At 39.1% G+C, this 15,645-nt stretch overlaps 1 protein-coding gene across 1 annotated transcript in view; it reads right to left on the reverse strand.

Moving 5' to 3' along the window:
* The window catches only part of STAM (signal transducing adaptor molecule), a 51,531-nt gene that overhangs the window by 23,045 nt on the left and 12,841 nt on the right, over positions 1-15,645 (reverse strand). Inside the window, exon 2 of the mRNA XM_080918407.1 lies at positions 11,798-11,882. Coding sequence (XP_080774533.1) covers positions 11,798-11,882 — 85 coding nt within the window. The remainder of the gene's footprint in view (positions 1-11,797; positions 11,883-15,645) is intronic.

Raw genomic sequence — 15,645 nt, forward strand, 5'->3', positions numbered from 1 at the left:
TTCATATGTATTGAAAAATGTTGCCCTATAGTTTTGGTAGTGACAGGAGCTCCTGGCCCAAGCAGAGCCAGCTTGACCTGCTCCACACAACTGTGAGCAAGGGAAAGGTGATGATCAAAAGGTCCAAGGAGAGGCAACAGGAGCTGGTGAAGTTATGCAATCAGGCAAGGAGAATCATCATGGCATAGGAAAGGCTACAGTAGTGCAGGAGTGGCCACGGCCTTCCTAATGAGGAACAGGTACAGACAGGGATGAGAGGTGTAACCCACATAGGAAAAAGCACTGTGTCATGGAAAGGAACCCCAGGGGCTATGCCGTAAGAAACACACTGCAGCTTTTGTACCTGGGCCAAATGGCCAACTTTCTGCTCAAAGCTGCTAAAAATGACTATGTCATAAACTCACTGACCTACCAAAAAAGAATTTTAGGGTAATTACCAGATAACAAAGACAGAAACCAGCAGGCATCCAGACCAACATTTAATACTTGGAACTTTTCTTATAGACAGCAGTTCTGGAGATATAAAGCAATGAAATGAAGGAAACAGCTGGTCTTTGTTTTCTGTTTTAGAGGTACTAGGAACTGATCGCAGGACTTTATGATACAGGGAAGGAAACTCACCAAGATACATCCCAGTCTATGTTTGTATTTACCTTCCATTCTATATTGCTCTGCCTCATCTTTTCTCTATCCACTATTATAAAACTACTGCAGATGTGCACGCAGGCCACTCACAGAGTTCCTAGCATGCCCTGAGTGTGACGCCCGTCACTGAAAATTAATTAGTATATATTGAGGTAATTGGAAACATCAGGCCAGGTAGTAATTCGCAAAAAGAAAACAAGTCAGATAAACCACACGTTTGTTTCAACTTTTTGCCTCCAGATGCTCTTCACACTTTTACTTAAAAACAGTTTCTAGATTACAGAACAAGGAAGGTGATTCTGAAAATGGAGTACACTACTAAATCAAGCAGAAACTTATTAAAACCAAGAAGCCTGTGAAATCTAGAAATCAGGATGGAATAGAAGGAGGCACTGCATCAAGGAAGAATTCTAGAATTTGAGAGATGATCTAGTCCACAGAGCACCTGCCACATGTGCATGAAGCCCTGGGCTCAATGACCCAGCCAGCCTAGCAAATGTGCTGAACTCTGGGTTCAGTAAGAACCTGTCTTAGAAAACAAGGTAAAAATGACTACATCTATATGTATACATGATATACATGTGAACACACATGTGCAATGCACACAGAGATTATAAAAAGTTAAAGAATTAATTTAAATAAACTAGATTTATCAATCTACTACAATGTGAGCTGCTTTACTCTGCCCCTACCATGATGGACTGAAACTATGAAATTATAACCCTATGAAATTAGAAGTGCGGTTGTTATGAGTTTTCCTGATATAATTCACTCTTGAGAACAGATCTGTGGGAGAAACTTGAAAAACCTTAAAAATACAACAAATTAAGAGAGTTCTGCATTGTGGTAAGCAGAGCTCAATGGGAAGCTCAGGTGTGAGCTTAGAATGCTCACAGAATAGACAGTAGAGGCTGTGCTCAAGAGGCTTCAAACAAGAACTAGGAACTCCGCAGAGTATGGAGTGAGAGGTCATGTGTGTTACTCTGGCAAAGAACTTGCTACACCATTCAGGCTGCAGCATAACTGCTGTGCTTTTAGCCAAATTTAGATAGAGTCATAGGGGAAAACACAACAAAAAAAGGCCTGGTAAGTTTGTTCTTTGCTCAGAAAGGAACTGTGAGCAAAGTTGAGACCAGAAAACTATGGTTACTTAAGAGACTAATACCACTAAAAAATAACACAAATGCTCTACATCAGTTCAGTAGGAAAGATACTTAAAGGACCCTGAAGGTCATGCCATACCCTGCATTTGACTCAATTTTAAGAAAAAAGTACTAGGACATCCAGCTCACAGAAGGCAGCACAGGAAACTTCACCATACATACAAACACTATGCCTATAATCCAAGGGGATCCAATGACTCCTCAAGCTGGCAAAATTCCTTGGCATGGTTCACACTGGTGCTGGTTTTACAAAGAAACTAAATCTGAGAATTATATGGTCATGAAAGCTTCCCTACAGATTTCATAGAAATGCTTGAGAAGCCAGGGAAAAGGTCAAGATCCCTGCAGCAGCTAAGACTGTAATTTGTGCATCTGTGACAATGGGAGCTGAATGACAGCAATGCAGATCCTAGGAAGTCAGAGATGCCAAGAATGTGAGATGAATGTCAAGGTAACCCACACACAGTAAGTGGAGTCAACCCAAGCCAGGCCATGGGGGGGGGGGGGGCGCACTACAGCAAAGGCTATCTTGTGGGGCTTACCACTGAATGGGAGGAAATAGTTATACAGCTGACACAGAATATACAAGAAATACAAGAAAATTAAACATTAAAAAAACAAATAAGATGATTAAAAATGGGGTATGGAACTACAAAGAGTTCTCAAGAGAAGAAATACCTATGACCACTAAACACCTGATAGTTTTTAAAATATCCTTAGGAATGAAAGAAACACAGATTACAACTACCTCAAAATTCCATTTCACCACAGTCAGAACCACCACCAAGAATAATGGCAACATTGTGCAGCATAAAGTATCCTTTTACACTGTTGGTAGAAATACTGAATAGTGTAGCCACTTCAAAAAACAACCTGGAGGGTCCTCACTAAACTAGAAATGTCATTACTATGATCCATCTATGCCACTCCTGGGCATTACAGAGACACTTCATACACATTCACCACTACCCTCTTGTCAACCAAGGCATTGGTGCCAGCCAAATGGCCATCAATTAGTGAATAGACGATGTAGTACATGCACTCAGTGAGTTCTATTCAGCTGTAAAGAAAAATAAATTTTCAATGTTCCAGGAATATGGATGAAACTGGCATGGGGGAGGGGACTGAGTAAGGTAACCCCACCCAGGATGGCTGATGTCACTTGTTCTCTTTCCTAAAGGATCCTAGCTTCAGTTTTAGGGGTTCTGTGTTCCACTTAGGAGTACTTGTAGAAGCCATGAAACTAGAAAGAGGTCAGAGATGGGGTACAGGACCTTAGGAAGAAGGACTGTAAAACACAGGTAAAAATCAAAGTACAGAGGGGAACTAACTGAAATAGAAAGAGTTAAAGATGGAGGGACAGGATGGAGAAAAGGAGGACAGGAACAAATAAAAACATTCAGGGGTATAAAAAAGGCCACATAAAAACTACAATCTCCTAACCCAATTAAAAACAATGTTTGAAGCAGACACCCTGCATGGCAAGATAGCAAACAAAACTCCTAGTGTTAGTGTGGGAAGTCTCCATAAGAGCAGTTCATCAGTGAGGACCCAGAGCTCTAAAACAATCTAATCTGTCTTTCCACCTGGTTGCCCACCAGAGCAGGACTTATTGTTTAAGACATTATACATCTTGGTTGTAAGACACAGAGAAATGAAGCTGGGCTAGAAACCTTCCCTGTTTTATAGCGTTAAAATTGCAGGAGGGCAACATGCAGGCTACTGGGCAGAGGAGAAAACTATCAACCTCACTCAGCAGTTAACTCCATATACTACAACACTAAGCTATAAAGAACAGTGTGTCCACATGTGCAAGAGCTGCACAACTGTTAGTGGGATTGACTGGATCCGAAGCCCACTCCACAGAAAGCTCATGAGGACAATTACTACTGATGTTAATTTAACACATAATGTTAAACTGCTTTCTAAATATCTGAATTATACCCTTAGACAAAGGCTACTCTCAACCCTAATGAGAGTAAACAGCAGTAAATGCTGAGACTCAAGATGCTGAGGGTACGTAACAGAGGAAGGATCAGCCCGTAACAATTCATTTCTCATCTTCTAGACACAAATAAAAGCATGAACTCACAGCACACACAGTTACATGCACTGGACTGCATGAAAAAGCCTTCTCAATACTCCATGAGTGAAGGATAGAATGACGGACTTTGGCCCTTATCAATCAACTGTAGGCTATTGGTCAGACGCTAGGAAAGTCACTGTCTTCAGTTACGTACCCCACTGGTGAACCCAGACTCTACGGGAACTTCTAACCCACGTCTATAGACACCGTCCTATTCACACCATGGTCAAGCAAAACAGAATGACAAAACAGGGTGAGAGCAATTAGAATACATTATATACACATGGAAAATTATCAAAGAACATTTTAATGAAAAAAATAGGGGAAAGTTTTGCCTTTAAAGTAATAAAGCCAATTCTAAAATGTATATAGGGACAGAAGAGAAGAGCACAAACAGGTAGGAAAATCAGAGAGGGATTACAAGACACAAGCAGTATGAAGGGAAAAGTGAGAAGGGAAGTTTTAACTGGGAAGTGGGAAGAGGGATCAATACAGGAGAGGGAGGAAGAAAGTATAAATTTGAAAATACCTTAAGGAAGCATTTTATATTTATTTAGGTTTGTGTGTGTGTGTGTGTGTGTGTGTGTGTGTGTATTTTAAGTTATGTCACTTGAGCTAACAATGTTCCCCCCAAGAACCATGGACCACCTAACAAAACCCACCACCCAGCATGAGAAACCTCCTTTTGAGTTGTTTAGGAGCCCAAAAGACTCCTAAAACAATATAGGATACTATAGTTGCTCTTGGTTGACTCTAGAGGTTGAAAATCATTTATTGCTTAAGATATGTACTTTGGACACAGGACCTAGAAGATTTAATCTGGATCTTGCCTAAAAATCTTCTCCTTGAGGAATAGCTTTCATAGTACTAGAAGGTTCTATGCAAATTATCAGGGAGGGAAGCAATCAATAGTCCTACCCAATTTCGATGACTACGAACCACAACAATCTCCAGCGCGGCAAGATATCTAAAGGTGTAATAGTGGCACTTATAAATGGAAACCAATGAGGAATAAGGCAATAAGGAGAACTGGTCTAACCAAGTATTAAAACACATTACAAAGCTTTATTACTTAAATCCATAAGTAACACACACACACAGCAGATAAAGTGTTAATGAGACTAAAAAGAAAGTTCAAAAGTATCCACATTCAGATCAGAATGGACTACAGAAAGGTAGTATTTCAAATCAGAAAGAAGTGAAATAGGACTATTCAGTATATGGTACTGCAGTGTTTGGAAACGGGTAATTGACTATCAGCACTATTGATGCTGACTAGAAAAAAACGTCAGACTAAGTTCTCATGGTGCTTAATAAATATCAAACCAGACCAAAGACCTCAATGTAAAAGATGAAACAATATAGTGACTAGAGATGGTATGGTGACTTTTTACAAAGCTAAGTATAGTCCTATTATAAGAATATACCCAAATCTCTAGACATTTACTCAATAAATTAATAAGGTTTGCAAGAAGTTACATTTTTATTTTTAACAAAATATCATATAAAATGACTATCATTATCTTAAGTTTCAGAAATGTTAAGATTGACTTACTAGCTAAATATATCATTAGCCAACTAAAGAATGACATGTTTTCCAGCTTCTTCAAAGACAAACGCTAAACTGATTAAACGAAACAGCAGGAACTAGTCCATATCAATTATAAAATTCCAACTAATGTGGATGATCAGTACTGTGCTGGCCAGTTTTTATGTCAACTTGATACAAGCTAGAGTCATTTGGGAAGAGGAAACCTCATTTGAAGAAATGTGTCCACCAAACTGTTCTGTGGGTAAGCCCTGTGGTGGATTTACTTAACTGAAGATTGTGCTGATTTGTCTAAGATTAGCCTCCACAGACTTATGAATTTGAATGCTTGGTCCATAGAGAGTGGTGCTATTAGGTATAGCCTTGATGAAGTAGGTAGCTTTGTTGGAGGAGTGTGTCACTAGAGGCTGTGAGTTTACCTCCTGCTGCCTGTGTATAACTCAGCTCTTTCTCCAACACCATGTCATTCTGCACGTGGCCATGTTTCCCTCCATGACAATAATAGGCTAAACCTATGAAACTGTAATTCAATCCCAATTAAATGCTTTCCTTGTGCTGGAGAGATGGCTCAGGGGTTAATCTTCATGTGTTCTTCCAGAGGTCCTGAGTTCAATTCCCAGCAACCACATGGTAGCTAGCAACCACCTGTAATGGGAACTGATGCCCTCTTCTGGCATGCCAAGTATATGTGCAGATAGAGCACTCACATACAAGAAAGGAAGAAAGGAAGGGAGGGAGGGAGGGAGGGAGGGAGGAAGTTAGGAAGGAAGGAAGGAAGGAAGGAAGGAAGGAAGGAAGGAAGGAAGGAAGGAAGGAAGGAAGGAAGTTTTTCTTTATAAGAGCTGCTGTGGTCCTGGTGTCTCTTCACCAAAATAGAAACCCTATCTAAAACAATGATTCACGTAGAGAGGCCCAACTGACTGTTGGTAGGGTCTCCCCTGGGCAGATGGCCCTTGACACTATAACAAAGCCGGCTGAGCAAGCCATAGAAAGCAAGCCATAAGCGGCACTCCTCCATGGCATCTGCCTCAGTTCCTAGTCGACTGTGATGTGGAAGTAAAAGAAAATGAACACGTTCCTCCCAGAGATATTTTTGGTCATTGTGTTTCACTGAAGGAATAGAAGCCCTAATTAAGACAAATACCTACTGTCACATGTCATTAATGAACACCTAATAAATCTAGCATATAAAAGAAACTACTCTGAAACTTTTCTGGATTCTAAACAAACAGAGGCTGTTCAATTCATCACATGACCTAGCTGGCGTTCTTTACTACTGACTCATACACTGGAGCAGCAGCCAAAAAAATCATGTGAGTAAAGAGAATTCTGAAGTATTTCTCAAAAATCAAATAGTTTGATTTATCTTTATCAAAAAAATCACATAACCTACCTAAGCAAATGGGGGGAAGGTATCAAGTAGTTTTTCAAGATTGATAGTTATTTAATTTCTATTCATTAGTGTATAAGCTTTGTCAAATGTTATGTTTATAACTAAAATTGGTATTAGAGTATTTTTATTAGTCCAATACTAATAGACATCTTAAAAAATACATCTCTAAGAATGATTGGCTATATCAGGGGAATAAGCACAGAGTACATTTACAGAGCAGTGTATAAAAATGCTTATAGTGTATGAATGAAGAACAGACATTCATATATGAGTAAAGGCATAATAAAAAATTTAGAGGAAAATGTGCTTTACGTACACATGAGGTGGGTGTAAGAGACAGGGATAGGAGTAAAGATTTGTCAGTTTATTCAGATATATACTTAACAATCCCAGCACTGAGTCTGAGGCAAGAAGATGAAGAGTAGAAGTCATTCTGTATCCAGGCTTATTATTTTCCTAAAAGGAAACTTAATGGGGTAGAGAGACAGCTCAGCAGGTAAGAGCCCCATCAAGCAAGACACTGTGGCAACAGAGTAAGACACCACCATGCTAGAACAGGACATGTGACATCCTCCTCTGGCTTCTGCATGTGAGCAGGTATTCACACAAGACACACACACAACTTTCATTGAAAAAAGAATCTTAGTTTTCTATTACAGACTTGATCTGGTATCCTATAGACTGTTCCTATAATGTTAATTCACTGGGCATGTATCTGGCTCACAATAATTCTAGAGTCATACAAAAATGTTAAATTCTAATATGGTTTAACATACTTAGATTTCTTAGAACAATTCAATGGATAAAATAATGCATTTATATATATTTTTTTTTTTTAAATGGGGAAAGTATCCCATAAAAGCAAAATTGCCTTAGGGCTAGGAAAGTCAGAGTGTGACCGTATGCTGAGAAACTTCTGTAATTAGAATAGAAACATGTATGTACATAAATACAAAACATGTTGGTTGTATATATGCATTCCCAAGTTTACGCATTCATTTATCATTGTGTAAGCCATACAGACCCAGCACTCTTATGGAATGTAGTCTGGCTCTGAATGCCACCATTCTCCCTGCCTGTCTTCTGAGTACTGGGATTACTCACAGGACAACCAACTCTGGCTCCCAAACAGTCTTATTTGAGCAGGAAGAGAAACACACACCATTTTAAACCCCAATAATAGCGGACCAGTACCTCTAATATTATTTAGATTTCCAAATCATTAACAAGGGCTCTAACAAGATCTCTCATGTATGCAAGCAAATAAATACTTGGAAAAAAATGGGTTCTCAGGTTGTGAGGTTGGACCTATTTTATTTGGGGGCTGTATATCAGATATTTATAAGTTATAACAGCAGCAAAATTACAGTTATGAAATAGCAATGAAAGTAATGATAGGGCTGGGTCACATATTAAAGGGTCACAAATTAGGAAGGTTGAGAACCATAGTTTAGAAGAACTAGAGACCAGTAACTCTTCAAGGAGGAAAAAAAAGATAAAGGGATGGAAGGAAACAAGGGAGAAAGAGAAAACACAAATGAATATGATCAAGTGAATGAGAGAGCCATCCCTCAGCAAGGTAGGATCACTTCTAGAAATTCCTAGATTTAGTATGACCAATTCAAATCTCCAAACAGCAACTCTAATGTATGATACCCTTTGAAAAAGCATATAGATTGATTTTTTTTCTTTTTAAATGAACATGTACCTAAACCAACTGGTACTGAATAAAGCACAATGCAGACAAAAGGATTCTTATAGCTAAAATGAGTAAATTTCAAATATATAAAAGTGCCAAGTACTGTTCAAACATTACAAAATGACAAGTTCTAACACCTATGAAAAGAAAGGGATTGTATTCCTTTGTGGAAGACTGGAAACATACAGAAACCCCAGTAAGGAGGCTGTTTGCTCAGGGTGTCACAACACCCAGAGCCAGAACCTGAACCCCAATTCTTCCAGAGTTCACGCTTCCAACCACTAAGCTATGCTTCTTCTCTACAGTTTAAAACAACAACATCCATTTCATCTACAAATAAACTAAATTAGCTCAATGGTAGTAGCACATGCCTTTAATCCCAGCTCTCTGGATGCTGACGCAGGTGGATCTCTGTGAGTTCAAAGTCAGCCTGGTCTATAGTTCCAGGACTGCTAGGGCTGTGCAGAAAAACCCTGTCTTAAAAAAAAAAAAAAAAAAAAAACAACATAAAACAAATGTACTAAGCAAATTCACTACATAAACTGTAAATACACAAATAAGAATGGTTTTGGGTTGTGTTTTTTTCTCTTTGTTTTGGTCTGGGGTTAAATGCAGGGATTCCTATAGGCCAAGCCCAAAGTCTACCACTTAACCTATATCCTCGGCCAAAAGGATATTTTTGGCAGTAATTTGAGGATCCAAAAGACCTCATTATCGTCAATGAGGAAGGCTGCCAACACTATTATCAATGAGCAAGATTTTTAAAAAGTATCTTTGAGAAAACTGATAGGTAAACAGAGTCTGGGAAGAAATGTCAAGGGGGTGGGAAAGGAGAGAAGAAAATGTTCTATCATTAAGAAATAAAGAAACCAATCAATAGCATTTAACCCTATTAAAACCAACAACACTCACTGGTACCCCAGCAATTACCTGTACTGAAATCAATGTCATGTAAAAAATAAATAAAAGGAAGTTAAATGATCTGGAAAATACTACAAAAGGCAAAAGTGACAAGGACAGTTTTATATGGCAACTATGTACAAAATTTAGACACAAAAGCAAAAACTGGTTAATGTAGCACTGCAGACAACACCTATGTTCTACTAGCATTTCTACTGCTATAACAAAATACACCCCCATGCAACTTAGAGGAAAAAGGCTTATTTGGTACATAGCCCATCATCAGAAAGACAGATATCAGGACAGAAATCAAAGGTAAACAGGGAAAGAAGTAATTTATGCACGCTCAGTGGGTTGTCTGCTATCACCCTTCCATCCTCACCCTGAGTGGCCTGCCTCTTTCCTTGTTAATTAAGACAATCCCCATAGAATGCCCACGTGCCAACCAATGCAGACAATCCTCCATTGATCCGCTCTTCTCAGAAGAGCATATACTATGATAAGCTGACAATTAAAGCTAAATAAACATTCATTGCAATGAGGAGTATCCCAAATAACATGGGTCAAATGAAAAGTGAAGAAGGAATGTCTAACTGACACATAGTACTTACTCAAATTTCAATTAAATTAATGAGCTAGACCAGCAAACACAGTCTTAACACAAAGATAAAAAAATCAAAGTGGTAAAGAACCCAGGAGCTGTCTCCACAGGTAAAAGTGTTGCCATGTAAGCCTGAGGAGCTGAGTTCAATCCCTGGAACCCATGTAATGGTGAATGGAGAGAGCTGACTCCTCAAAGTTCTTTTCTGAAGTTTATGTGTAAGTTGTGGCATGCATGTACTCATTTACACATGTGTACACACGAACATGCACAGTCACACATAACTAAAATTAAATTTAAATTTTAAAAAATTATTTAAGTGATTAGACAGAGAACATATTTCAGACATTCTTGGGACACCAAATAAAAACAGCAAACCAGAGGCTGAAAGAAAGCTCTGGAGTAAAGGCATAGGCTGACCCTGGCTATAAACTTCCTGTGTAGCAGGCTTATGGGTTATGGAAATGTTACACGAACACTTTGAAAGAGACTATGAAGACTGCATGGCAGAACTGAGCAATGGCTAGGCCTGTAGGATGACCACTGAAGAATGAAGCACAAAGCTGACAATGCTTCTCAACCATTCCCATATGAGTACTATTTGTGTCCAAACATGTATATGATACTGCTCTGAGCTGAAAGCTATTAGACCAGGAGCTGAAGAAATCATTTATATACACATCAGTTAATCCACTCTGAACGGTTTGGAAAGCCTAAGAATCTATTTGCTTACCTTATAATCATCATTAATCATTTGAAGATGTGAAAAAATTCAAACATAAAAAGTTGGTACCCGAGAAATAATGAGTGACTCGACGTGAGTGAAAGATGGATTTCAGAAAGAAAATGACTCAACCAGTGAGTAATAACGCTCAACTCCAACCGTCCTACCACCCTCAAGGCCATAAAGGTTAAGGCAGTTGTTTTTCTCGGGAATGACACAGATTCTGACTCGAAGCAGCTTAAGAGCTTATTCTGGCTACAGTTCAAGAAGAGATACTGTGTGGAAGATACAAGGATAGGAACACAAGGCAGCTGACCACACTGTATCTAAACTGAGGAAGCAGAGGGGACAGGATATAGGGCCAAAGATTCCCTCAAGGAACACATTCCCAGTGACCCATTCCTTCAACAGGCCTTCACCTCCACAGGGTTCTACAGCAGTCCCAAACAGCACCACCAACTGTAGACTAAGTGTTCAATCGTAGGAGTCTATACTGGCTGGTTTTGTGTCAACTTGACACAAGCTGGAGTTATCACAGAGAAATATGCCTCATTTGAGGAAATGCCTCCATGAGATCCAGCTGTAACACATTTTCTCAACTAGTGATCAAGGGGGAGGGTCCAGCCCATTGTGGGTGGTGCCATCCCTGGGCTGGTAGACCTGGGTTCTATAAGAAAGCAAGCTGAGCAAGCCATGGGAAGCAAGCCAGTAAGCAACATCCCTCCATGGCCTCTGCATCAGCTCCTGCTTCCTGACCTGCTTCCTTTGGTGATAAACAGCAATGTGGAAGTGTGAGCTGATTAACCCTTTCCTCCCCAACTTGCTTCTTGGTCATGATGTTTGTGCAGGAATACACACAATAAGCCAGAGTCTAAGAGGGTTATTTCACATTCAAACCACAAGAGAGGGTAATCTAAACAGGACAACTCTTCAAATCTTTCTAGTAAAAACATTCTCTTTTTAAACTACTTTACTTTTCTAATTTTTCTAAATTATAAGGGGTATGAATAAAAACTCTTAAATCTTTAAACACTCACCCTGTGCGAGATTGGCCAACCTTATCACAAATATCCAAGATGAGGCCCCAGTCCTCAGCAGTATTCAACTCACTAGTTGCTTTCTCTGTAGATTATAAAAGAATATTGTTATAAAATGTTATCATATTCAAATCACCAAGCTATAACATAATTAAATCTCAACACCAAACCCAAATAGTTGCCAGTACTAGTATTAATCAGATTTTAATGTGCATCTTTCAAAGGGGCAGGCGTAATCTATCATAAGTCTTGCCTATTCACACTACTTGGCACTGAAAGTAACATGGACTAGGCACTGATAGGTACATGTACACCCATTCACACCACAGTAAAAATCAAACACTTGATATATCATTGAAAACACCAAAGACAGGCAGACTGATTTTTTAAAAACAAGAGCAAGATAAACATAGCAAGTTTTCTTCTTAGCAGCAGCAGTTTTCTAGCAATACAGATATATAGGATGACGTATACAGAAAATGTAAGGACCAATAATAAAGCCTTGAAAACAAGGTTGTCTTATACGACTGAGTCACAAGGAACTTTGCTCTAGAAATGAAAGAGTACAAAGAGAACTTAAAAGGAATAAATGCCAGCTATAGTGACATACACCTCTAATCTGAACACTTAGCGGGCAGATAGATGTAGGTGGATCTCAGCATTCAAGGCCAATCTGGTCTACATAGGAAATTCCTGGCCAGCCAGAGCTACATAGGTGAGACCCTCTAAATAAATAAATACATACATACATACATACATACATACATACATACATACATGAATGAATGAGTGAATGAATGAATGTAAGGAGAAGAGACACCATCCCTCCATCCCACCAAACAAAAAGCTACATGAACTGAAAATGTAGCTCTTTTGATATGATCCTTCAGGAAGGGGAACTCACCACCAATTGCTGATCCTAGAACTACAAAGATAACAAAAGGACCGAATTCTAATGTAGCACATTCATCTCTCTCCCTAAGAACCACCTGCAAGATAGAGGAGCCAATATAACAGACTGATGGAGGCTCAGTGAGGATAAGTACCCAAGTCAGGGCACCTAAACATCAGAGGTGAAATTATGGGGTCCACACCTGTCATCTCTAACTGTAAGAATTACACAGTGAGCATATTTGAACACATGTACACACAAAGAAATGAAACCATTTTGATAAACCTCAGAGATTATTCAGTTCTTAATACTTGTCCTTAAGAAATATTAAGGTCGACATTTTATTAATTAAAACTAACCAAATTAGTTTTACCAGAGATTAACTCCCTTGAGATAGGAAAATTCCTAACTCTGGCCTCCTCAAGCATTCCACTAGAAGGAAGAGGAGCATCCAGCTACAGTTCACCCTAGCTATCCTACCTCACACGATGGGGCAACACTGAGAAGCATTCGTGAAGTTTATGATCCAGAACCCAGGCTCATCAACGTATTTACCATGATGCCATGCCTCTCTGACACACTGTTCAGGCCTATGCAAAGATCACTAAAGGTCTAGAGTAGTTCCTATTCTCCAGTACATAATGTTGGGATTTTAGCAAAATTTAGTCATACTAAAAGACAAAAACAACCTGAAGATAAGCAAGCTTCAGATTCTGACTGATAGATGGTAGAATGCTAGACTTAGTCTTGGAATTTTGAAACTGTTTAATACGTACGAACAGCCTATAAGAACAAGACAGTACAAGCAGATAAAAGATCTAAAAAAGAATAAAAATAATTATTTAAAACCAGAAATCATAGATAGGAGGGCTAATGAAATTTCTGAGTCAGTGAAGTTGTTTGGCATGCATTCATAAGAGCTTGAGTTTGATCCACAATACACACATTAAAAGATGATGATAATAAGCTAGGCATGGTGGTACACACTTGTAATCTCGGTACTGAGGAAACAGAGACTCATGGGTCTCTGGAGCCAACTGGCCATTCAACCTAACATCAACAAACTACTTAAACCAGTAATAGAAATACACACTCTTCTCTAGCTTGCATGCAAACTCATCAACTTTTACGACAAATCATACAATGTTCGCTCAGACCACAATAGCATTAAACTAGGAAGGAATTACTAAAGAATCCTAAGTACACGGAGAAAATACTAGTCTTATGTATAAATGTGCGTGTGTATGCATGTGGGAGTAGAGGACAACTTGCAGAGTCAGTTCTATGCTAATACCACACAGATCCTGGAGATCCAACTCAACTCATCAGATTTGAAAGCAAACACTAAGCCATCTCACTGGCCCTGGGTTTGTTGTTTTGTTATTGTGACTGCTGTTTGTTTTTGTTTGAGGATCTTTATAGAATCTCATGTAGCCCAAGCTGACTTGAACTCACAATATAGCTGAGACTGACCCTGAACTTCTGTTTTGTTTTTCTCTACTTCTCAGTGCTGAGATTATCAGTCATAGCCATACCTGGTTCATGAGACTGTAGGAATCAAAACCCAGGGCTTTGTATGATAGAGTAGCACTTTACCAACTTTGCTACCTCTTAATCCAATGCACTTCTAAACATGAATGAAAAAAGTCAAAGCCTCTGTAGTGGTGTGAATAAAAATGGCTCACATATTTGAATGTTTAGAAATCAGGGAGTGGCACTATTTGGAAGGATTAAAAGAATTAGGGGTGGAGGGGTGTGGGCTTGTTGGAGTAGATATGTCCTTGTTGTGGGAGGTGTGCCACTGAAGTGGGCTTTGAGGTTGGAAAAACCTCGTCTCCCCCAAATTTCCCCAAACCCCAACACGCTTGTGTATCAGGATGCACAGCTACATTTCTCCCGCACCATGCCTGCCTGCTGCCATGCTCCCTGCCATGATAATGGGCTAACTTAACCCTCTGAAGCTGTAAGACAGCCCCCAATTAAAACCTTTCTTTTCAAGAACTGCCTTAGTCACGGCATCTCTTCACTGAAGTGAGAAGTTTGGTTTCTTAAAAAAAAAAAAAAAACACACACACACACAGAAATAAGAGAAGGTGCTTTTGTTTTATTCCCAGGTGTGGCAATGTGGGGCTGCTACACTGTCTGCAGCAGCTGACTGTGATTTGCTTCATGCTCTGGCTGGGGTGTGATTTTGCCAGCTGCAGATTGTTTTGGGAACTGTATGATGTTTGAAATTCTGGGAACTTTTCAGAAGATATATGAATGCTAGGACCTGAGAGAGAAAGTTGGGGGGTGGGGACTGTTGGTAGGTTTTGGTTGTTGTTGGTCACAATTTGTTAAGCAGTCATGTGCAGAGAAGAAACTAGATATCCAGTCTATAAAGACCAAACCTGCCCCAAGAAACTCGAAGCCTCTAATCACAGGAAATAATCTAATGATAATGTCTTCCCCTTTCTAGCCCCTGACTTTATTTAGGAATCTCTTTCCTCTCTATCATTTTCTTTCTTATCTAGTGTAAGGGGGTTGAAAGGATAGAAGAAAAGGGTGGAGAGAAGTAGAAGGACCCACAAAGTAGCAAAAGGCCAGTAACTCCTCACGGAAATGAGTGACCAAAATACTCCAAGCAAATAAAATATCACAAAACAAGCTAAAAACAAAAGCAATTTCTAAAACTAACTAAATAAATAAATAACTTTAAGATCAACCAAATCAATATTTCTCTATGGAAGCTGACTACAAAAAGACGGGAAGCTAACTGTAAGAAGAGATAAAAGGTACTAGTACTAGAAATCAAAGGGAGAAGCTCATACATATTACAAAATAAATATTGAAAACTCTATGCCAAAAAAAAAAAAAGAAATACAATTGATTTTTTTCTCTATATTGACCTGAAAAACTGCATCCTTCTCTGTTTCATTAATTAACTATAGTGGGTTTTTTTTATACATTGCATTAA

Source organism: Micromys minutus, assembly GCF_963924665.1.
Source record: "Micromys minutus genome assembly, chromosome: 6".
Taxonomy (NCBI): domain Eukaryota; kingdom Metazoa; phylum Chordata; class Mammalia; order Rodentia; family Muridae; genus Micromys; species Micromys minutus.